The 24,603-nt window shown below is 45.8% G+C and overlaps 1 protein-coding gene across 1 annotated transcript in view; it reads left to right on the top strand.

Annotated features, from left to right (window-relative positions):
- Otoa (otoancorin) overlaps nt 1-24,603 on the top strand; it is a 69,953-nt gene that overhangs the window by 20,390 nt on the left and 24,960 nt on the right. The window contains exons 10-19 of the mRNA XM_052175832.1: nt 1,588-1,727; nt 5,613-5,736; nt 9,912-10,127; nt 13,144-13,311; nt 14,974-15,114; nt 17,197-17,255; nt 18,379-18,496; nt 19,421-19,494; nt 19,841-19,976; nt 20,963-21,153. Coding sequence (XP_052031792.1) covers nt 1,588-1,727; nt 5,613-5,736; nt 9,912-10,127; nt 13,144-13,311; nt 14,974-15,114; nt 17,197-17,255; nt 18,379-18,496; nt 19,421-19,494; nt 19,841-19,976; nt 20,963-21,153 — 1,367 coding nt within the window. The remainder of the gene's footprint in view (nt 1-1,587; nt 1,728-5,612; nt 5,737-9,911; nt 10,128-13,143; nt 13,312-14,973; nt 15,115-17,196; nt 17,256-18,378; nt 18,497-19,420; nt 19,495-19,840; nt 19,977-20,962; nt 21,154-24,603) is intronic.

The following is a 24,603-nucleotide window of genomic DNA, read 5'->3' as shown; positions in this document are numbered from 1 at the left end:
CTTATAAAGAGAATACATGCTTTGTCCATTGTTACAGGGTTATCTATAATTTTGTTCATCTATTTAAAAAATAATTTTCATTCTCCAAAGCAAAAAAAAATATTGTGGATTGTATTGTCTGACATCAGCATAATGAATCTAGGAATATATATGCAAAGATTGGCTTTAAAATCTGTCAACCACTGGAATGTTAAAACCGTAACACCTTCTTGCCCAGCCCGGTAGTGTGTAACTGCAATTCCTTCCCAGATCTTCCTGCTCCAAATGCTGATGAAGATATAGACAAGAAGGAAGCCTTAAAGTCGGGCTTGTGGGACATGCCTTTAATCCCAGCACTTGGGAGGTGTCATAGTTAGGGTTTTACTGCTGCGAAGAGACACCATGACCAAGGCCACTCTTGTAAGGGACAACATTTAATTGGGTCTGGCTTATAGTTTCAGATGTTCAGTTCATTATCATCATGTCAGGAAATGTGCAGCATCCAGGCAGAGATGGTGCTGGAGAAGGAACTGAGAGTTCTATATCTTGATCTGCAGGCAGCAAGGAAGAAACACTCATTACACACTAGGTGGAGTTTGAGCATAGAGACCTCAAAGCTTTCCCCCCCACAGTGACACCCTTCTTCCAACAATGCCACACCTACCCCAACAAGGCCACACCTTCTAATAGAGCCACTCCCCATGGGCCAAGCAAATTCAAACCACCACAGGAGGCAAAGGCAGGTGAAGCTATATGAGTGTGAGGCCAGCCTGGTCTAGATAGTGAGACCTTGTTTCAAAAACAAACAAACAAACAAACAAACAAACAAACAAACAACCTCCAAACTAGATTTCCCATATGACCTAGATACACTTCTACTGGGTATTTACACAAAAGCTTCAAAGTCATCCCTCACAGAGGCACTGGCCCATGAGTGTTCACTGCAGTAACTCTACAACAGCTAAGTAGTAGAACCAACTAGATGCCCAAGAAGGAAGGAGTGGATGAGGAAAACATGGTATACGTACACAATGAACCTTTTTGTTCATCATATCATCTTTATCATTAATATATATTAATATATATAATTATATACCTTTATCATTTTTTGACCAAAGAGAATGAAGTTATGTTATTTTCAGGAAATAAATATACCTGGAGATAATCAATTCAAGCTAATTAAGTCAGTTTCAGAAAGACATATTTTTTCTCTCACTTGTGGTTCACAGATTTTATGCAGATACATGAAAGCAAGCATTGTGTGTTTGTGTGTGTGTAAGACATGGAAGTAGGAGTGAAATGTTTAGGGGAACAAATGGGATTAACAAGAAGAGGAGAGATAAGAAAGATGGAGGGTAAGGGGCTTCTGGGAGAATATATTCAATGTATAATATATACTCATATACATATCTTTGTGTGTGCTATATACAATGAATATATACACTTGAACTTGAAAAATAACAATAAAAGGAAAAAAAAGTAATCTCAGACCTGGTTGTAAAACCATATGGCTGAGATGGGCACAGCTCGGGCCAGCAGGATGGGTCCCCACTGGGCCACTTGACCCTCCTCACCAATTTCACTGGTCTCCCCATCCCTGTCTACCAGATTGGGCTGTTTATCAGCTATGACAATGCCACCAAGCAGCTGGACATGGTGTATGATGTCACCCCTGAACTGGCCCAGGCATTTCTGGAGAGGATCCGCTGCTCCAACTTTGACATGAGGAACATTTCTACCATCCACAGGCAAGGGTGGCCCCGGGTCCTTCCAATATTTGGTCTAAGAGCTGGAGAGACGGCTCAGTTAGTAAAGTGCTCGGCAAATGAACAGGAGGTGAGTTAGACTCCCCAGCACCCAGGTACAAAGCTAGGTGTGTCAGCATGAACCTGTATCCCGTCACTGAGGGAGGATGCTGGGTAGAGGCAGGAAGATCTTGGGAGCTGGCAAGCCAGCCAGGCTAGGTATGTGATGAACTCCCCATTCATCAAGAGACCTGTCTTCAATAAATAAGGTGGAGGGAAAGTGAGGATGACACCTGATGTCATCCTCTGGCCTCCACATGGATACACAAATGTGCAGCTGCATACTTACACACATGCACATACACACATGCACACACACACTTGCAAATGCAGTCTAAGTATTCCCTGAGAATAGCCCCATACTTCTCTGTGCATCCGAGGAGAAAAATTGTCTCCCAAGGGCTTATCACCCTTCGAAAAATGTTTGGAAGGGGAAAGAGAACACCTCTTTGAGTGTCTCCTGGAACTCAGGTGTTTCTTGTCACCTCCCCTAGTGCTTCTTCCAGCCCTGAGCTGGAGCTAGGCCATCCTCACTACCCAGGGTATCACTGCAAAGTGAACGTGGCATTTCCATTAGGTCAGGCAAGAGTTGGAGGCATCTGGGGGGCGGGTCCCATGTTTGAGAGGGAATCCCTTGTTATTAGGCTGTCAGCAGGGGAGCCTCTGTCGTTTTAGAGGTCAGCTCTAGAATTTAGTCCTGGCACCAGAATCCCCAACTCTAGCCATTTCTAGTCAAGGATGCCTAAGCCTTGGGGGGGGGGGGAAGGAGTGGGTCAGCGGGGGCAGGGGGGTGAGACTGTCTGTTCTAGTTTGATTTTTGTTGCTTTGATGGTATACTATGATCATGATCAAGTTGGGGGTTTATTCCAAAATACAGGTTGTAGACCATCATTGACGGAAGCCAGGGCAGGGACTCAAGGCAGGAACCTGGATGCAGGAACTGACGCAGAGACACGGAGGAGTGCAGCTTATTGGCTTGCTCCCTATGGCTTGCTCAGCCTGCTTTCTTATAGAACCCAGGACTACCCTGCCCCCCCCGCCCCCCTCCCGCAGGGTTAGTACATCTCATAATAGGTTGGACCTTCCTACACTAAGCATTAATGAAGAAAATGCCCACAGACTTGCTCACAGGCCAATCTGATGGAGGCATTTCTCAACTGAGGTTTCCTCTTCTGCGATGACCCCAAGCTTATGTCAAGTTGACAAAAACCCTAACCAGCATGCCATCTCCTGTCTGTCCTCTCAGGGTGTTGACTGTCACATCTCATCTTACCTTAAACTCTTTCAGATGGATCCTTCTAGAGTGAGTTCATTTGCATCTATGTCACAGTCTTTCTTTCCCATCCATAATAAATTTCACTCAGCAGCAAGGATCCTGCCTTATTAGTCCATATACCTGCTAATTAAATAAACTATATATCAGGTAATAAAAAGAACCTGTTAAATAAGGACAAGGACAGAGAAAGCTTCTTGGGTTTAAGCTCAGCTCTGCCACTTGTGAGTTGCGAGCTTGGCCACATCTTATCGCCTTCCTGTGCCTTTCTTTACCCATATGTAAAATGGGAGACAGGAATCACTTTGCCTTTTCAGGTATCTTCTCTGACACATAGCATGTGCTCAATAAATGGCATTTCTTTCTAAAATTGTTTTGCAAATTGAGCTGTGTTTACTTATGGTGTATAGTGGATAGTGCTGGCTAATTTTTGTCCCTGTGACAAAATACTTGAGAGAACGAACTGAATGCAGCAAAGGTTGGTACTATCTCTTGGAGGTTTCTGTCCATGGTTTCTTGGCCCTGTGGTTTTGGGCTTGGTGGAGGTGACACATTGACACATTGCAGGGGAAGCAGCCGACAGGGCAAAGCTGCTCACCTCAGGGCTCCAAGGACAAAATGTCCTTCTGGTTCCCTACTTCTAGCAAGGCCCTGCCTCCTAATGTCTTCTTTACCTCCCATACCCGTGAGGCTGTCACAATGGGCTGACATGTGGAGGAGATGCAAGCCCTTGTGGTTTAATCTCCTCCCCAAAGATCCCCCTCTGAACACTGCTGTGCAGAGGACCAGCAGCATGTGAACCTCTGAAAGTCATTCAAGACTGAACTACAAGGTTGGAAGGTAGTTCAGTAGGTAAAGACACTAGCTATGCAAGGGTGAAGACCTGTGTTCAAATCCCAGCCCCCACATAGAAGCTGGACATAGTGTGAGCGTCTACCTCCTCTATGGAGAGATGGGGAAGGCAGAGACAGGATACTCTTTAGAAGCTTGTGAATCTGGTGCATGCATCTGTGAACAAGAAGAGAGACCTTGTCCTTAACAAGGTGGCAGGCGAGGGCTAGCCCTAGAGGTTGTGATCCCACCTTCTCTTTCGGTGGCGCTCACATGACACTCAAGTGTGCACAGCCCCCCCCCCCACACACACACATGAGTATTTGTATGCCTGGTGAGAATGTGTAATCTACTCTGAGCTCTGCTGTTAACTGTAGTCACCTTGGTCTCCAGAACTTACCCTTCTTACTTAACTGAATTTTTTTTAATCTGTTGACTTCCCTCCCCTGAGTCCTTGGTAGCCACCATCCTACTTTTCCTATAGCTTAATGATATCCTGTGTCCATGTCTGAGAGGACTGAACTAGACTGCTTGCAGACAACCAGCTCATCTGGCCACGTTGAGCCAGATGGTCTTCATATGATCCCTGAGAACATTCACTAGTGAGCGAGTGCTTAGTATCCACCAGGAAGACGCATCCCTGTGTCTACCTGTCCTGACTTTATTCTCAGTCACCTTCATTCCTTCACCATATTTCCCATGGTGCACCATGATGAATAAAGTGAGCCTGGATACTAACAGCTGAGAGAGGCAGGCTCATCCTGTACTGGAGCCCACAGCATGCACTATGCCTCTGTATGCGCCTCACAGAGGAGTCCAGCAATTCACCAGAGGCAAATATCTCACAGAACTGGCCTTCAAGCTCTAGCTGGCGAGAGTCTATGCTCTCAACCACGAGATATATTGCTTTTAGCTTGACAGAGTTTGAGTTCCTCTGTGCCCGCATGATTCTGCTATATTTTTTTTCTTCTGAAATCTTAGCATCATCTTGGTGGGTAGGAGGCAGGGAATCCTGGGAATAGAGCTATCATTCAGGGTAGATGAGCCTATATTTCCACGTGGATACAAGAGAGGACTCTGGTATCTCCCTTTCCCTGCATTTCCCCTCCTAGGAGATGAGGTGACTTAGGTGGATGGGTTTAGATTTAAGCTGCAGCTCTATCACTCCCTTTCGGGCAAGTCCTCTGACTTCTCTGAGTCTCAGTCTACCCGTCTGTGAAATAGGGCTACATTAGCTACTTTTCTTGTTGTTGTGATAAAACACATGACGGAAGCAACTTCAGGGAGAGTTTTTACTCTGACGACCTTGACGCAGGAAAGCTTCAGCGGAAAGCATGGCGGTAGGGGCGTGAGGCTCCAGGCCCTTACATCATGACAGACTGGGAAACTGAAAAGATCAGAAGCAAGACCAGGGTATACCCCTCAAATGTCTGCTCCTAGTGAGCTGCCTTCTGCAGCCATGATTGTTACCAGCTGGGGAATCAGGTATTCAAACACATGAGCCCGGGGGTGACATTCCACACTCAACCCATATTATTAATTGTTTTCTAAGGAAACCGATTTTGTTTGTTTAGAGGACGGAGGATCCAGGTAGGTGCAGCAGGATGAAGCGGGTGGGCGCTGGCCACGGTGCTGACGCGACGGTCACGTTTGGATGGCAGGGAAGGGTGGTGGGGCTCTCCGCTCTGAGCGACCCCACCAGCCTCCCCCATCTTCCCACACAGGTTGGGGCTGTTGGTTTGTTTCTATGACAGTCTGGAGCTGCTGGATGCCACCCTGGCCCAAGTCCTTCTCCACCAGATGCTCAAGTGCAGCCGTCTCCGGGGCTTCCAGGCTGGCATCCAGAAGGTAGGGTGAGATGCTGCCCCCTGGATCCTTGGCCTCAGTTTCACCACTTTGCCTGGATTTTGAGAACATGTTATTAAGCGTCAACCCTGGCATATGTCATCTTCAATCCTGGAGGGGAGGAGTGTGGGGAGGAATTACAAAAGGCAGTATAGAGAAAACATGGATGTGTTGAAACACAATCGGAACAGCCTTGGCCAATTGAAATGAGCGACCCAATTGATGGGTCGTGGGAGAATGTTAGCATCTGTACGGAGCACAGCCTGGGGATGGATGCTCAGTGCAGATCCACTCGGGTCTGCGGTGAGGCTGTTCTGACAAGTGACTGAAGGACAGATGATGCAGTCATAGTACAAGGGGCCCCACAAAAGTAAAGGCTCTGCCAGACTCCACCCCAGGTACCGATGAAGCAGGAGGGTCACAGGGTCAGCCTGAATGAGACCTTGTCTCAATATATATATATGCATAGTCTACATCTGTCTGTCTGTCTGTCTGTCTGTCTGTCTCATCTATCTATCTATCTATCTATCTATCTATCTATCTATCTATCTATCTATCTATGTATGTCTGTCTATATCTATCTATCTATCTATCTATCTATCTATCTATCTATCTATCTATTTTTGTCTATCTGTCTATCTCTATCTGTCTATCTATCTTCTATCTATCTATCTATCTATCTATCTATCTATCTATCTATCTATGTCTGTCTATCTCTATCTATCTATCTATCTATCTATCTATTTCTGTCTGTCTATCTCTCTATCTCTGTCTATCTATCTATCTATCTATCTTCTATCTATCTATCTATCTATCTATCTATCTTATTTCTGTCTATCTCTATCTCTATCTATCTATCTATCTCTATCTCTATCTATCTATCTATCTATCTATCTATCTATCTATCTATCATCTACTACCTATCATCTATCTACCTACACACACACACACACACACACACAGACACACGAGAGTAGCTCAATGGTAGAATTTTTTCATAAATTGAATTGGAAGGGCAAAAAAAACAGTTGCCAGGGCAAGGGCCAAGTTGACAGCCCAAATCTGACCCCCAGAAGCCACATGGTGGCAATCATGAACTGAACGTGATCCCCTGACTGTGCTTGTGCACTGTGACACATGAGCGACCCAGTTCTCCATGAATGAAAGAATGGGTGAATGTAAAACAGGATTCTTCAGCCAATCCCAGCGCGGGAAGGATGAAGGAGCCCTGTTTGAATGTCTGTTATTTACTGATCTTCTAGACTTGTTTCTGGTCAAATCGGCAAATACAGATGGCTGCCTCCATCCCCTTCTCTCTCAGTTTATTAGTTTTTGAGTAAAGTCTGGTTATGCATCCCTGGCTGGCTTCCAGTTTGCAATCCTCCTGCCTCAGCCCCCTGAGTGCTGGGATTTCAAGCACATGTTACTATACCTAGCCTTCTCATTTCTATTTCTTTCTCATTCAAGTTTCAGATCATTTTCTTAATTAAAAAATTAGAACTATAATATTAGAATGTTAGTAAAAGAAAATCTTGGTAAAACCATCAGTAATTCCACAGCAGTTTTTCACACAGAATTCCAAACACCTTGCTATATTTGGCGTTTCCCACCATGGTCATCTATTTGTCAAGGCTGATTTTTGTGTTCAATGAAAACACCGATTGGGGGCATCTTCCTGTTACCGGGAAACCGGTTAGGGATGCAGAGCTCAGCAGTTCTCAGATTTGAGTGCTCAGGGGGTTCAGTCCGTGGCCGTCACTGGGTTCAGTGCTACCAGCTTGGATCCCTCAGATCTGGTCATGATCTGGGATTGTGTATTTCAGTCATGATGTGCTGCGAGTGACCAGGTGATGAGAGCCACCGCCCTAGTCCTCACTTCCTTCTGTGCCCCAGGAACAACACTAGGGAAGGGAGGTTGCTGAAAAGAGCCTGAAACGGGTCTCTTCCACTTAGCTTTGCTGCCCCCCAGTGGCAACTTTGAGATTGCATATGTGAAAGTTATGCATGTGTGCCTGAAAGGAATGATTATACAAATGTATGTGTTAAAACAAGTCATGATTGTCATTTTATTTTTATTTTTTATTGAGTATTTTCTTCATTTACATTGCCAATGGTAAAACCTTTCCCAATTTCCTCCCTCCCAAAAGCCCCCCTCCACAAAGATTCCCTCCCAACCCCTCCTCCCACCCCCTGCCTCCATGTATATGCCCCTCTACCCAACACACTCCCCCTCCCCCCAACACCGCCCCCCCCCCCCATCCGTTTCCTTTTGTTAGGGCCTCTGTTGAGCCTTTACCTGACCAAAGACTACTCCTCCGACTGATGCTCAACAAAGCATTCCTCTGCCACATTTTTGGCTGGAACCATGTGTACCTCTTGGTTGATGGTTCAGTCCCTGGGAGTCTTGGGGTATCTGGGTGTCCGAAGTCATTGCTCTTTCCGTGGGGCTGTAAATCCCTTCAGCTCCTCTGGACCACCCTCCAGATCCTCCGTTGGGGACCCCAATCCCAGTCCAATAGTTGGTTGCTAGTTTCTGCCTCTGTATTTGTAGGGCTCTGGCAGGGTCCCTCTGGAGACAACCATGACATGCTCTGTTTGGTACATGCTTCTTGTTGTAGTGTCAGGGTTTGGGGACTATAGGATGAATCCCCAGGTAGGGCAGTCTCTGGGTGGCCTTTACTTCAGACTCTGCTCCACACATTGCCTCCCTTATTGCTCCTGTGAGTATTATGTTCCCTTTCTCAGAGGAACCATAGAACCCTCACTTAAGTCCTCCTTCTTCTTGAGCTTCCTGTGCTGGGTGAATTGTAAATTGTTTATTTTGAGCTTTTGGACTAGCATCTGCTTATTAGTGAGTGGGTTACCTCACTCAGGATGACACTTTCTAGTTCCATCCATTTGCTAAGAATTTCATGAATTCATTGCTTTTAATAGCTGAATAGTACTCCATTGCATATATATACCACAGTTTCTGTGTCCATTCCTCTGTTGAGGGATGATTGTCATTTTAAACATGTATTTATCCATTATTTATTTTTCTTAATTCTTTAGTGTGTGTGTGTGCACATGTTTATGTGTATATATATATATATATATATATATATATATATATATATATATATATATATATGTGTGTGTGTGTGTGTGTGTGTGTGTGTGTGTGTGTGTGTGCATGTGATGCCTATGAAGGCTGGAGAGTAACACTTGGGACTCAGTTCTTTTTATCTGTTTTGTGGAGTCTAGGATCCAGCTGAGGTCATGAGTCTTGGTGGCCAAGTAGCTCCACCAAATAGCTCCACCTGCTGAACCATCTCACTCACTGGCCTCTCAGTTTTTTGTTATTTTTTTTTTTTGCACAGAGACTATGATACAATTGGTGAGTTTATTATCTTCCTTACCAGAATCAGATGGGAATTCTTGACTGTGATTAGTGAAGTATATTACAACAAAAATAATTGTTAAGACAGTCTTAGAAACATGTAGACATGTACAAGATGTGATTTAAGTGAAAGCATAGAGCATTAAGTAGTTCACGTTATAAATCTGTAAGAACTTCATACTGTATATTTCTAAAGGCATAGGACCAATTGGAAAGATATACACCAATTCCTTCCTTCCTTCCTTCCTTCCTTCCTTCCTTCCCTTCTTCCTTCCCTCCTTTGGAAATTGTTCTATGACTGAGCCCCTCGCTGATTTGATCATTTCCATAGTTACTTTCATGAGTTTGGATTTTCACTTTATCTTTCTTGTACTGCTGAGAATTATTTTTTATGCAGATTACATATTACCATGAAAAGGCCCCTGGATAGTTCACAAAAGGAAAGCAACCAAATATATGGATATAGAGTTCAAGATCACAACAGGAAAATAGATGCTACAAAATGCAGTGGAGTCACAAGGGAATAGAATTCTTCCTGCCATGCTTGAAGGTTGATTGAACAACACATTAATATTTAAATGAAACCCAAAGTGAATTTTCAGCACATGAAAGCCAGGCCTGGAGGACGCAGTCTCAGGGGGCCAGTCACTGTCTGGCCATGACCAAGAATACCTTGCTTTGCAGTCCCTGGGCCCATGTCCTGGGAGGGCAGTATGCAGTCCTTACACCCAGGAGGTGGTTGGAGGGCGACACTGCCTTGCTTTCTTTCAAGCCTCATGCCAGTTCCTTATCCTTCCAGCTCAAGGCCAACCTTCTGGACATTGCTACAGAGAACCAGACCCTCAATGAGACCCTGGGTTCTCTGTCAGATGCGGTTGTAGGTCTGAGCAGCACACAGCTGGAATCCCTCACCTCCGAAGCAGTGCACAGCGCCGTCTCTACCCTCAACCAGGTTACAGGCTGGGGCAGAAGCCAGATCATCATCTTGTCTGCCAAATACTTGGCTCAGGAAAAGGTCAGCTGGAACTTTCAACTTTCCTGGAGTGCCTGAGGGCCAGTGTGATGTTAATTGAGTTTCTGTATAACAAAATATCATAGCGTTAGTGGTTTAAATAACAGAGATTTACCCTCACAGTTTTGGATAGCTTCATTTTGAAGCCCATTGTTTTGGCTGTAGACCATAGCCATCTTTCTATGGACTTATGGGAACTCCTTCACAGCAACCTTCTTCTGCTTTTCTGTCTCTGTCTCTTTGTCTCTTGTTGTGTACACGTGTGCTTGTTGGTGCAGATATGTGTGGTGGCCAGAGAGAGGTCGAGATGTCTTCTTCAAGCTTTGTTTTATTGAGGTAGGATCTCTCATTGAACTTAGAGTTTGCCATTTTAGCTAGACTGGCCAGACAACAAGCCTGAAGGATACACCTGTCTCAGCCTCCCACCCTAAATTCTTTTCATGTGGGTGCCTGGGATCCAAACTTAGGGTCTTCATGTTTGTGCAGAAAGCCTTGTGCCTACTGAGAGCCATCTCCCTATTCCTGTTTCTCTCCTGGTAAAGGCATTGCTTCTGTCAGTTCAGGGCCCTGTTTAACTCTAATTATCTCATGACTTAGGGTTTCTATTCCTGTGGTAAAGCACATCATCAAAAGCAACTTGGGAGAGAAGGGTTTATCTGGCTTATAGGTAACATTAGGGGAAGCCAGGGCAGGAATCTGGAGACAGGAACTGAAGTAGAATCTATTGAAGAATGCTTCTCACTGGTTTGCTCCCCATAGCTTGCTCATCCTGCTTTCTTACATAACTCAGGACCATCTTCCTATAAGGCAGTGGCTTGTGCCCTCCCACATCCATCATCAATCAAGAAAACACCAGACAGACTTGAATAGAGGCCAACTGAGGCATTTTCTAGCCTCAGTCATCCAACTAGATGACTCTAATTTGTGTCAAGTCTGCACAAAACTAGCCAAGATATCTCATGACCTCATTACAATAATAGCATCACACAGGGAGGGGTGAAGATTTAGCTTATGAATGTTGGGGAGGACACAAACATTCTGTCCACAACAGTCAGCTATGTGCACACACAGTAGAAGCAACTAGACAGAGGATGTGTTGACGACATGACTGGCATTGGAATCTCTACTCTGGCATCTACTTGTGTGACACGAGGCAATTGCTTAATTTCTCCTTGCTCCAGTCCCCCCTGTTTGTAAAATGGCTAAGAATAGCTCCTCTCCTCAGAACTGGTGCAGATTACCTGAGCAGTCCACAGGGAGGTGATTGAGCACAGGGAAAAGGGGACAAGCTATGAGTTTCTTCAAGAGACCTGCTACTGAGCCATAGATACGTGCTGGACACACACCCAGGATTTTCTCCTTTGTTCTTACTGCTCCTGGACTCACCGCCTAACCTGCAGGTTAGTTGGATTTTCATGACTGTGACAGCTACCCAAGAGAACCAGGTTCAAGGAGGAAAGATTTACTTTGTTCTGTGGAGTCAGAACATTTTCTCTGTGGTCAGTTGGCTCTGTTGCTTTGAGTATGAGGTCATACAAAGTCTCATTTCAAAAAGACTGGAAGAGTAGGCTGTTCATCTTGAGGCAGTCAGGAAGCTAAAATGTCTCTGAAAATGTTCTAAAAGGTGTGCCCAGAGTATGCTTTATTATTCTCTTGGGTGTCTTTTGATACAGGTTGGTGGGCAGGGTCACCCATCGGACTGGTGTCAGCAGTGATGGGTGTTGGTATTTGTCTCAGATTTGGGCTGTGGAGAGGGAGCTGTGTTGTAAGGAAGTCCCATTTGGAGGGCCGGCACCTTAGTCCACACTGTAGCTGTTCTTCTGGACCTTCTTATGGTGTATGTGGGGAGAGTTGTCTCCATGTTAGAGCTGGCTAAAAAGACTCCAGACTCCAGATACTTGGTTCCTAAGCACTTAGGTGTCCCACTCTTTCTGTTCACACTCTCAGTCACCTCCTAGTATGTCAGCTGGCTCATGACAGTTGGATTGGAGCCAGCTCCAGTAGAAAACTAATAATGAGCATTTATGAAGTGATTATTGTATGCCAGGACTTGTTCTAAGTGGTTTATCATTCGGTCTTCTGATCAACCTAGTGAGCTCATGGTGTTAACTATCTTTACTTCTGAGGTTATTCACACGGAACGCAGAGAATGAAAGGGACCAAATTGTCAACATCACAGTGGAAGGGAAAGATAGAGGGCAGGGCCCAGGGCATTTGCTGCAGAGTTGGCTGATGAATGCCGTCTCCACCAATGGCCATGGTATCATGGCTGTTACACTGGCTAGTTATAGTTTTATGTCTGCTTGACACAAGCTTTAGTCATCAGAGAGGAGGGAGTCTCAATTGAGAAAATGCCTCTGTAAGATATGGCTATAGGCAAGCCTGTAGGACATTTTCTTAATTAGTGATGGATGAGAGAGTCTCCTGGGCTGGTGTCCCAGGCTCTATAAGAAAGAAGGCTGAGCAAGCCATGAGGAGCAAGTCAGTAAGCAGTATCTTTCCATAGCCTCTGAATGAGCTCCTGCCTCCAGGTTCTTGCCCTGTTTGAATTCCTGTCCTTCCTTCCTTCCTAAGCCAAATAACCTTGTTCTTCCCCAGCTTGCCTTTTGGTCATGTTGTTTCATTATAGCAATAGTAGCCCTAACTAAGAGAACCAAGGTCCGCTTGGGTTTGTTCACTTTTGTACTGGAGGCCAAGGCCAGTGTTTACTTTGTTTGACTTCATTTTGAGGCTCTGAACCTTGGATTTTCTGGACCTTAACTGAGGCTCTGGGGGTCCACGATGACATTTTCTATGCAAATAATTCCAGGGAGCAAAGGGTTATTATTGCAGTCCCTCCCTGTCCTCCACAAAGAGTCTCGTCTCTTCCCTAGTGTCAACTACCAAACCAAAAGGTCTATGAGTGCAGGATCCTTCTTGCTTCCCATTGGGTCTCTTGGCTGTCAGTTATCCAGGTACCTGCATCAGATTGGCCTAGTAAATGTCTGAGAGAGCATCCTCATGGCTGTTTCTCTGCTAGGTGCTGTCCTTCTATGACATCAGCCAGATGGGCGTGCTGCTGGCAGGGGTGGGCACACAAGCCTTCTACCGCATGGACCACAAGGATCTCTGGCAGGTGCTGAGAAGCCCTCTTTCCCAGGATATGTCTGATTTGTCACCTGTCCAGCAGCAGGGTGTCCTCAGCAAGGTGAGAGGTAGATGTCCAGTCCTTAGCCACACAGCTTACAGAAGATGTGGCTTTCAGAGTCTGTGAATAAATTATGACCATGGGCCAATTGTTTTGTCTGGTGCTGCCTTGGCAGTTGGTGTGTGGGGTGTTTGGAATCCAGAACATGTGGCCCCTGGGAGTGCTGCCTTCTCTTCCAGACACAGTTCCTTTTTACCATGGTACACTTTTCTCAGACGTCATTGCTTTCCTAGCCAGTCCAATATGGAAGAATTTTCTCAAACTAAGCTTAACTGAATTTCAGATGATGATTGTTATTTTTATTTAACTTTTTAATGATCCTCTGTGAATTTCACATCATGCACCCCAGGCCTGCTCATCTCCTCCTCTTCTCGTCCCTCCCTCCACCCTTGCAACCTCTTCTGCCACAGCAGAGAAAGAAAACTCACGGTGGAAGTTGTAGTGTGTCACAGTGTGTCCCACAGTACACTCTTTTGTCCACATTTATTTGCTTGCAAATGTTCATTGTGGTGACTTTTTGGTCTGGTATGAAGCCTCTGGCATCTGCTACGCTGTCAATATTGCACCTCACTGGGACTTCTCTTGGACATCCTGTTGTTGCCCTGGGCCATGGAGATCCTGCAGCCTTGGATCTGTAGGACCAGCTTCTTCATATGTTCTAGCAGTTCATCAATGGGGTAGATGCTGTGGGTGATCCAACCCAAAGCCTTGGATCTGGGCCTGAGAGGTATTCTGTAATTATTATTATTTTTAAGGTCTCATCGTGGAGCCCTGGCTGGGCTTGGGTTTTCTATTCTCCTGCCTTACAAGCATGCATCCACCATCACAGTTAACTCTTAAAACATTTCAAGAATTTGATTGAATCCTGAAGTTCCCAGAGTGCTTCAGACTGTGTTGATCTTTTGGACATTTTGCTCACCATGCGCCTGCTGTATCCAGTTACAAAATCTGTTAAGAAACCAAACCCAAGGTGCTTGTTTGAAAACACCTTGGGTGTTTCAAGGCTTTGTGAAGAGCAGTAGTCCATATGGCTAAAACAGAATATGGCTATATTAGTCACTTTTTTTGGTCATTTTGACCCAAATACCTGACATAAACATGTTAAGGGAGGAAGGACTGATCTGGGCTCGTGATTTCAGGGTGTCAGTTCACAGTTGCTTGGCCCTGTGTGCTTGGACAGAGGGTCATGGCAGTGGGAGTGTGGCTTAGAAGAGCTGTTCACTTCCTGGATGATTAGGAAACAGAGCAAGACAGGAAGTGGTCAACGGTAGTGTACCTCCAAATATCTGTCCCCTACTGACCTACTTCCCTCAGGTATGCCCTACTTCTTAAAGTGCCCGCAAGTTTGCATAGCAGTGCTGCCCTCTGGGGGAGCTAGTTTTCAAGACCTGAGCATTGTAGGGACAATTCATATTCCATCTCTAACAGTCGGTTTCAGAACCACACAGGCTCGGGCTTGCGTCACATTGATCAGCTTTCAATGTACCACTTTTAGGCCTCGGTTCGATTACCTGTAAAATGGGGGTAGTAACAGTCCCTGCTTGCTGTGGTTGCTAAGCAGATCAAATACATTTTATGGCCCAGGAAGCAGTGTCCAAATGCAATCAGAAGTCGGTGTCCCCTTTATAAAGCTGTTACTATCTTTCCTCTCAATTTCGGCAGTTGATGGAAGCAGAAGATGGTGCTTCAGGCATCGTGGAGGTACCAAGAGCTCTCTTTAAGGAGGTGTCTCTCTATGATTTATGGAAAGAATCTCGATTTAATGCTACAGTCTTGAAGGAAAAGGAGCTTCGAAGGAGCCAGGTAGGACTGAAGTGCTCACAGATCAATCCTGTGTTTCCTTGTGTGTTCCCGAGAATGGAACCCAGGCCTCCCACATGGCAGGTGAGCGCGTTTCCACTGGGTTACATCATCAACTCTGGGCAAATACTTCTCATTATTTGTTTTTATCTGTTTAGGGCCAGTTTGATAAAGGCACTTTATTTCTTTGTTAATAAGCCCAGGAAATAGAGTAGTGTGTGGTTAAGAAGCTAGACAAGGCAGTGAGGATGAATTCTGGCTGCCATTTATTAGCTGTGGGGACGTGACATCTCCTTACATGACCTCCATTGTGTTGTGAGCAACACAAGGATGATTATAGGCAATAGTTGTGATATAGGATACAGCCCGAGAGCGGCGTGCTGTAAATGTTACCTCCCACTCTACTGATGGTTAGATATGCCCGGCATCCAGGCTGTTTGGAAAGGACGGCGCTGCTGAGACTGATCCTCTGCCCATGGGACCTTCTGCTGAGCCAGCCACTTTCATTCACTTCTGATATAATTTTGTACGTGTGTGTGTGTGTGTGTGTGTGTGTGTGTGTATGTGTGTGTGTGTACCATCTTGCTTGAGACAAGGTTTCTTGTTGTTCACTGAGGCATACTTTTAGCTAGCCAGCCGAGGAGTTTCCAGGGGTTTCTCTGTCTCCTCCTTTCATCTTCCCATAGAGGAACTGGGATTACGTGTGCTACTGTACTGTACTTGGCTCTTACATAAGTTTGGGAGATACAAATTCAGGGCCTCATGCTTGTGAAAAGTACTTGCTAATGTACTTTACCTATTGAGCCATCTCTCTCCAGGCTCTGGAAATGTTTACTCAGCACAGACTTCCCATGTTCCCAGCACCACTTAGGAAGGAACAGAACAGCTGGATATCTCTGTGGGGGTCTTTAATGAGGCTGGATGGTGTCACTGCACTCTGTTCCAGTGTGGCAAACCACTGCCAAGTCCAGCAGCTTGGATACTTGCTTTATTTTGGAAAACTCACCCTTCTGTAGACAACCTTCAGGTATTTTTGTCCCAGCAGCCGGGCTGATAGAGTTTTCATTTCCTGAGATTGTGGGGGAAGGTTTGCAGGTCCGATGTCCCCGGACCATCAGGGCGCTGTACACGGAGCATTGGGAACTTCCTTCCACCCCAGATCTTTTTGCCCAGACCTTTATGAGACTTTAAGGCCCTCAGCTGTCACATCCCAGAAGCCTCTGTCTAACTCTGGCTCATAATTTACTGCGTTTGGGGAATTACGTTCAAAGTTTTAGAGTCTATAAAATAGACAAATGTCGTACTTGATCGCTTCTGCAAGTTAGGTATTCTGTAAAATTTCATTCCTTAAAACAAATGACTCCCCTGCCTATACTGTAGCATTCCAGAGTGCTCATCTGGGAGGGTTTGCGGGGAGCGTGTGCCGTGGGCATAAGCTCCTTTATTGATGTTACTGTCTGGGCTGTGCTGGTTCCATCTTTGCTGCCGTGTGAGTTCAGGACTAGTAGGCGGGCACACAAAGAGGGACCACACAGGGGCCTTCACAGGGCAGCAGCTTTGTAAAGCTAAGGTAGTAAGACTCCAACCCTGCCATTCTAAGCTTCTGTTCCTCACTCAGCCTTTAGAGCAGTGGTTCTCAGCCTTCCTGATGTGGCAACCCCTTAATACAGTTTCTCATGTTGTGGTGACCCTCCCCCCCCCCCCCCATACAATTATTTCGTTGCTACTTCATAACTGTAGTTTTGCTGCTGTTCTGAATTGTAATGTAAGTATGTGATATGCAGATGGCCTTAGGTGACCCCTGTGACAGGGTTATCCGACCTCTAAGGGCTTGGAACCACAGCTTGAAAAGCTCTGCTTTAGAGCACAGAGACTCATCTGGAGTGTGGCAGGCTGTGCTCTGAGATGGCCCCTGACATGATTTCAAATTCTGGTTCAGCCACTTAGTAGTTGGAGGGCCTTGGGTTAGTAACATTCGGGGTTCAGCCTCAGTTCCCCCATCTATAAGATGAGGTCACAGTGTACTTTCCCCATAGGGCCTCCGTGTGCCGGGCTCCCCATTTCTGCTCACCTTTCTTTCCTCAGGCCCTGTTCCTGTATGAGCTTCTGGAGAAGACCACTGAAAGGCCCGAGGAGCTCCTGAGGTAGGGCGCTTTGACAGCCTGGCCTGAACAGCTCTTTGGAGTCTTCTGAAGAGAAGCCTAATTTCACAGCAGGGCCAGCTGAGCTGTGGGAAGATTCCAAACACCAAGTGAGGGCCAGTGAGATGGCTCAGTGGGTTAAGGCACTCGCTGCTGCCTGATGACCTGAGTTCAAGCCATGTGTGGTAGAAGAGAACCAAGCCCTGCAAGCTGTCCTCTGACCTCCACGTTCACCATAGAAATCCATAAACATACATGTGCATGCACACACACACATGCAATGAAAAAATTCAAACATTTGTACACAAAAGTGGATAACCTTTCTGAATTTTTATTTATTTAATGTTCATGAGTGTTCTGCTGCCAGAGCATACACCTGCATGCCAGAAGAGGGCATCAGATCCACCATTGTGAGCCACCATGTACGTGCTGGGAATTGAACCCAGGACCTCTGGAAGAGCAGCAGTGCTCTTAACTGCTGAGCCATCTCTCTAGATCCACAGCTATTTATTTATTTTTTTATGTTTACGGGTGTTTTGACAGCATGTGTGGCTGTGAACCACATACATGCAGTACCTGAGGAGGCCAGAAGAGGGCATTAGATCCCCTAGGACTGGAAGTATAGATGGTTGTTAGCCACTGTGAGGGTGCTGGGAATCAAACCCGGGTTCTCTAGAAGACCAGCTAGTACTCTTAACTGTGGAGCCATCTCTCCAGCCCCGCATTTAAAAAAAATTAAAAGCAACTTAAGGAAAATTTTTGTCTTGGCTTACAGTTTCAAAGGCCTCAGTCCATCATGGCAGGGAGGGCAGAGTGGAAGACAGCAGTTCATATCACGGTGGGCCAGTCAACAGGGAGAAACAAGAAGTAGTCATATTCCTGAAGACCTGCCCTCAGTGACCAACTTCCTCTATCTCTGCCCTACTTCCTGTTTCTAGAATTCCCCCAAAATAATGCTTTGAGGATCAAACATTGAAATCCAGACCCTGTAGAGAGATTATAAAATCCCGTCATGGCTCAGGGTTATTTAGTGCTCAGCCCGTGATGGTGGCGCATGCGTTCTTTGGCTCCTCCCGTCTTCTCCCCTCCTTACCGTCTTCTCAGCAGTCCTCGTTTTGTTTCCCAGCGCCGGGCAGCTGGTGAAGGGCATACAGTGCTCACACATCGATGCCATGAGTGCCCACGTCTTCCTGGCCCTCTTTCAGTATTTTGAGAACAACTTCTCCCTGCTTTCTCCAGATCAGGTACCATTGCGCGTTTCTCTGCTTTTAACGCTCTTCTGATGCCAGGGCTGGTGTCTAAAGATATTTGTAACAAAATTATACAGCTATTATATCAAACTGGCTAGGACCAGACATAGAAAGTAAATCTGCTCCAAGATGGTGATCATCTTTTTGGGTGGATTAAAAGTCTTATTTCAGGTTCCCTTAGTTCTGTGGTTTGTTTGTTTGGCTTTTGAGAGAGTTCTCTGTGTAGCGCTGGATGTCCTGGAACACACTCAGAAGACCAGTCTGGCCTTGAACTCAGACATCCATCCACCTGCCTCTTCTTCCTGAATGCTGGGATTAAAGATGGGAACCACTACCACCTAGCTCCTTAGTTCTTATCTGTGAGCACAAAGACCTCTATGACCCCAAAGATACATGTACAGTCCTACCAGCTTCCTCTCTCTGTGTACAAGCATCATGTTACTATATAAATCTCTATTAGTAAATCAAAATAATTGCATACAGGCCAGAAAGATGAAGGATTAGCAGGCAAAGGTGCTTGCTATCAGGTCCAGAAACCTGAGTTCAAAATTCTGGGCTACACATGGCGGAAGGAGAGAACTGACTTCTGAAACTGTCTTCTGGCCTCTAAATGCATTCCGTGACTCACACACATAAATGAATAGATATAATGAAGAATCCAAACAGTCACGCAATACTCTGTTTTATTCACAAGCTAGGTGTTTGCCTTCCAGTCGAGGGGCGTAGATGCATCTCACTCTTTTGTATTCATAAACAAGACTGCTCTCACACCTAAATGTGTGTATTCATTTCATTAATGTCTGAGTTTCTCAAGCTCTTAGTGTTCAGAGGAGTGGTTCCTACACCACGAGGCTGCCTGTTACAGAAATGGACATTAACAAGGCATCGTCTGTGCATTTGCTTTGGTTATTGTTGCAGGTCAATTGCTTGGCATGGAAATACTGGGAAGTTTCAAGGTCCACCATGCCACCATACCTCTTGGCCACCCTTCCGTAAGTGAACATCGAGTTCCTTTCTGACTCAGCCACCAGATGATGGATGTCCCCAGGGTCTGTGGTTCTTTCCCCCTGAGTTAAAGAACCAGAGGCAGGATGAAGAATGCTGTAGACACCTCGGGACCTGAGAATCTGGGATACTCTGAATAGACAGCATTCCACATAGACTCTAAATTAGGACATGGGTAGGAGACTTGCTTTCAGACACGAGGTGCATTGCTGGGAAAGCCCACGCTTATTGGATGTCCCTGCAGCCGTGTCTGGTGCGGATGCTGCCTCTGATCTCAGGGACCAGTGCAGAGCAGATATTGCTTTCTGCTGCCATCCTCTGGTCTCTCTGTAGGTCTCGATTTCTGGCTTCAGTTCCCCCCTCTCGCTGTGTGCGTTTTCTGATCAGCCTGGGTAAGAAGCACTTGGACACCTTGGTTTTAGATTCTGACAAAAGGAGTTTGGTCATCAGGAAGGTGGAACAGTGTTTGGTAAGAGAACTTCCTGGGAGATACTTTCCTTAGTACAATCTCTGTGTTTGTGACAGTCTCGGGGAGCTGTGCAGGGAAACTGGATATGTGTGTGTGTGTGTGTGTGTGTGTGTGTGTGTCTCAGGGAGCAGTGGAGGGGGCTTTGATGGGATCTCAAGCCTGCAGTGATGGTTACAAGTCTGACTTGTGAGTCTTAGAGCTGGCACTGTAACCTTTGGCCACTGGTTCTGTAGACTTTGATCTCAGGAAGAGAATGTTGGAGGACTGTGCTCTTTTCAAGCCTTGCCAGAACTGGTTCTGTAGCTATAGCAAACCCTTCCTCCCCTCTGCCTCGGCATCCTCATGTATAAGGTAGGTGTGGAAGTCTGTCATGCTGCAGCTCTTGTGGGCAAACAGTGGGTAATGCATTGATGAATTTCAGGGTCCTGGACAGAATGCTTGGGACTTTAGAAGTTTCTTTATTGTTACCCAGCACAAATGATTGGTATTTACAGTTCCTATGGTGATGAAATGGACTAAGGCCTGTCACTTAGCATGGTGCCTGACTCACAGCAAACATACCGTGCATACTGTCCTTGGCATTTTGAGAAAGAGCTCTTTGGAGGCTCAAGCGATGCTTCGTATGTCATGCCACAATTATTTTATGTTGCTGCTGATGGAGCCCATGGCCTTGTGCATTCTGGGAGAGTGCTCTTCTACTGAGCTTGTGCCCTGTTGTTGGTTAACAAACTCCACGATATTCCAAGGACAGTGACAATGCCAATAGTCTCCCTTTTACTGTGTGCCAGCATGTGGGGTTCCCAAGCACCCAAGGCCAGCTTCCCTGTGTGGGGGAATTGGACTCAGTACCATCTTTGGTGCTCTGTAACAAGGTAGGCCATTCTGATCCAGAGAGCTTTGTAGAGTTTAGAAGTGGGGAGGGTCCTCAGTAGGCCTTCAGCCTGATCTGAGCTGGGTCTCCTCTCAGCCAGACATGTTGATTTCAGGATGGTGTTATTGCTGATGAATACACTGTGGACATTGTGGGACACCTCCTGTGCCACTTACCAGCCGCCTTCATCGAGAGAGGGATCTCACCCAGAGCCTGGGCCACTGCTCTGCATGGTCTCAGAAGTTGTACAGTTCTCCGCTCTGATCAGAAGGCTGCAGTGAGGGTCAGGCTCCTGGAGCAGTGGGGGTAAGAGGGGTCCGCTGGGCTGTGGGCTGTGGGCTGTGGGCTGTGGGCTGTGGGCTGTGGGCTGTGGCAGGTTAGGTGAGAATGGCCTGGCTCTGTTGTCTTTTCTTCTCTGCAAAGAAGACGGCCAGGCTAGGGAGAGGACTCTCCACTGACTCTGAAACTGTGCTCTTTCTTCTTTTGGCTTCAGACTCCCTGCCGAGTGGGAACAGCAGCTCATGTGGTCGCTACCACATGAGTGGTCACATGAGCGGTCACTACCAACTCATCTGGTGTTTGTGGGGTGGGGATAACTTTAGGGGACAGAGAGATGGCTCACTGGTAAAGCGCTTGTTGTGTAAGCATGGGACCAGGGTCCAGTCTCCAGAAAACGTGTAAAAAAGCCATGTGTGGTGACATGTGCCGTAGTCCCAGTGCTGGGGAAGAGGGGCTTGCCACCCAGCACACCTCACTCACTGCCTGAGCTGCAGGCCACTGAAAGACCCTGTCTCAAAAAGACAAAAGTTGCGCAGCTCCTGAGGACTAACACCCAAGGCTGTCCTCTGCCTTCCACACACATGTGCACATGTATGCACAGGTACTCACAAACAAGCATGCACACTCACCAAGATATGACGCTTTAGTTATAAGGTATCAGTATTACATTGTTTTGGAGGTTTCTTTCTGAATGCTGTTCATGTCAGGTAGGTACTCTACCACTGGGCTGCATCCCCGGCCCTTGATATTTTGAAATAGGCGTTTTCTATGTATTCCAGCTGGCCTTGAGTTATGTAGCCTAGGCTAGTCTTGAACTGTGATGCTCCCGTGTCTACCTCCTGAGTGCCAGCATTATAGGCGTGTACCACCATACCGGTCAAGAGTAGTTTTTGGCTCATGGAAATGTCGTGAGGAAGGTAGGGACTCCTGCGTGTCTCTGTCCATCAACTCCTCATGCAGAGTTCCCCTAGTACATCTTTCCCTACCACAACCGTGTATTTATTCCAATCCATTAGCTGTTGGTTTATTTTAATCAGATTAACATATTATTGACATTGGCACCCGAGGTCCAGAGTTTGCATGAGGGCTCACTCTTGGCATACCTCCATCAGGTTTGGGCAAATGTGTGACACTCTAGTCCCCATCAAAATATCATGCTTAATGTGATATCATAATATCATATTAAGCTTTTAATCCCAGTACTCAGAGGCAGGTGGATCTCTGAAACTGAGGTGGGCCTAGTTTTCAGAGTGAGTTCCAGGTCAGCCAGGGCTATAGAAAGAATCTCTCTTGAAAAGTTAAAAAAAAAACCAAAAACCCAATATATATATACATATATATATATACGTATGTATTGAGGCTGGCTCAGTGCAGAAAGCCATTCGCAGCCAAGTCAGGTGACCTGAATTCGGTCTCTGGAGCCCGCCCACATGGTGGCTGGAGATAATGGATTACTGTAAGCTATTTTATGACCTTCGCACACATGCCATGGCATGTGCCCCCATAACGTAAAATAAAATAAAATAAAATAAAAATAAGCATATTTAATATTTTTCTTCCTTTACTGGCCTTTGCCTCTCTAGTCAGCCCCCTGTTTCCGTGCCTCTGGTCAGCACTGATAGCTTTGTCCTCTCTGATGGTCATGTAGTGGGAGCATGCAGTATTTAGCGTTTTCAAATAGGCTTCTTTCACCTAATAAAACTCATTTAAATTTTCTTCCTGTCTTCTCATGGCTTGATGGTTCACTTCATTAGGCCTGGATAATACCGCATTGTCTGGAGGTGTCCGGGATGATTTATCCTTGCGCTATCCGGAGGGCATCTCCACGCCTTCCAAGTTTGGGCCATTAAAATTAAAGCAGCTGTAAACATTTGTTTGCAGATGTTTTATTGCAATATAAATATTGCAATGGACATGAGATTTCATACCCCTCGTAGAAGTGTGCAGTTGCTGGGTCATACATGGCTTTGTTCAAAGTTGCCAAAATGTCTTTCACAGAGGCTGCCCTGTCTTGCCCTCTTAGCATCAGTGAGTGAGAATCTCTCTCTCCAGTATTATTTTTGTTCAGATACTGATGAGATGGCTCATGGAGTAAAAGTGCTTGTTGCTAAGGCTGAAGATCTGCATTCGATTTCCTGGGTAATTTCATGGAAGGAGGGAATTGACCCTTCAGATTGTCCTCTGGCCTCCACATGACAGCTGGGGCACATGTCTCACCCCCCCAAAAAATACATGAATGTAATAAAGTTTCTAAAAAGATATTGAGGCTGGACAGTGGTGACACATGCTTTTAACCCCAGCATTCAGAAGGCAGAGAGAGGTGGCTCTCTGAGTTCGAGACCAGCCTGGTCTACAGAGTGAATTCCAACACACCAGGGCTACACAGAGAAACTGTCTCAATAAACAAATAAAATGTCTTTAAGAAGATATTGACATTGATATTGATATGCAGCAGCAACCTGGATCCAGGTGGATGTCAGATCCCTGATTCCAATGGGAATTGTCATTTCCCATGTAGAATTTCCTGTTGTAGATCAGACATTTTAGTACTACTTTGCTATCAGTTAGGGCTGAGATGAAAACTCTAAACAAATATTTATTTCTAGTTTTAGGTTTGTGTGTGTGTGTGTGTGTGTGTGTGTGTGTGTACATGAGTGCAGATACCTATGGATCCCTTGGAGCTGGAGTTTCAGGTGATTGTGGACTGTCTGATATGGAGTTGGGACCCAAACTTTAGTCCTCCTCAAGAACAGTAAGTGCTCCTAACAGTGGATCCATCTCTCTAGCACCTTTTGTCATTTGCCTTTAGGTTTTTTTTTTTTTTTTTTTTGAGATAGAATGTTGCTTTACAGTCTACACCCGCTGGAACTAACTTTGTAGCCCAGGCTGGCCTCAAGTTCATAATCTCCTGCCGCAATTAATGAGTGCTGTAACAAAGATAGTGGCAGTCATCATTTGTCACAGGCGTTTTGCTATTACCTATGGTGTAAACAAGTCTTCTTGAAGTGTTTGTTTCTACAGCTTTCTGGTTGTGTGGTCTGGGAAAACTTGCTTTATCATGCTGCAGTTTTAATATTTGTATCTGTGGAGTGGGCACAGACATGGTTAGATAACTGAAGAATCTGTGACAGCACATGACATGTTGAGTGTGCAGAGCTTCCTTCTAAGAGGATTGAAGATGATAGTGACTTGTAAGATGGGTGTGGTTGTAAGATGGGTGTGGTTCCTGTCCTCAAGGGACTCAGTCTAGTGAGGAGATACTTTTGTCAAAGGGGTTGGGAGCCAGTTCAATTATTGGAGCTAAGAGATCAAGAGTTCAGGTTCAGGCTAGGCTGTAGAGTAAAAACCCATCACACACACACACACACACACACACACACACACACACAGAGAGAGAGAGAGAGAGAGAGAGAGAGAGAGAGAGAGAGAGAGAGAGACAGAGACAGAGACAGACAGACAGGCAGACAGACTGACAGA

The sequence above is a fragment of the Apodemus sylvaticus genome, chromosome 1 (assembly GCF_947179515.1).
Source record: "Apodemus sylvaticus chromosome 1, mApoSyl1.1, whole genome shotgun sequence".
NCBI lineage: Eukaryota > Metazoa > Chordata > Mammalia > Rodentia > Muridae > Apodemus > Apodemus sylvaticus.
This window is presented reverse-complemented; position numbering and strand designations above follow the sequence as displayed.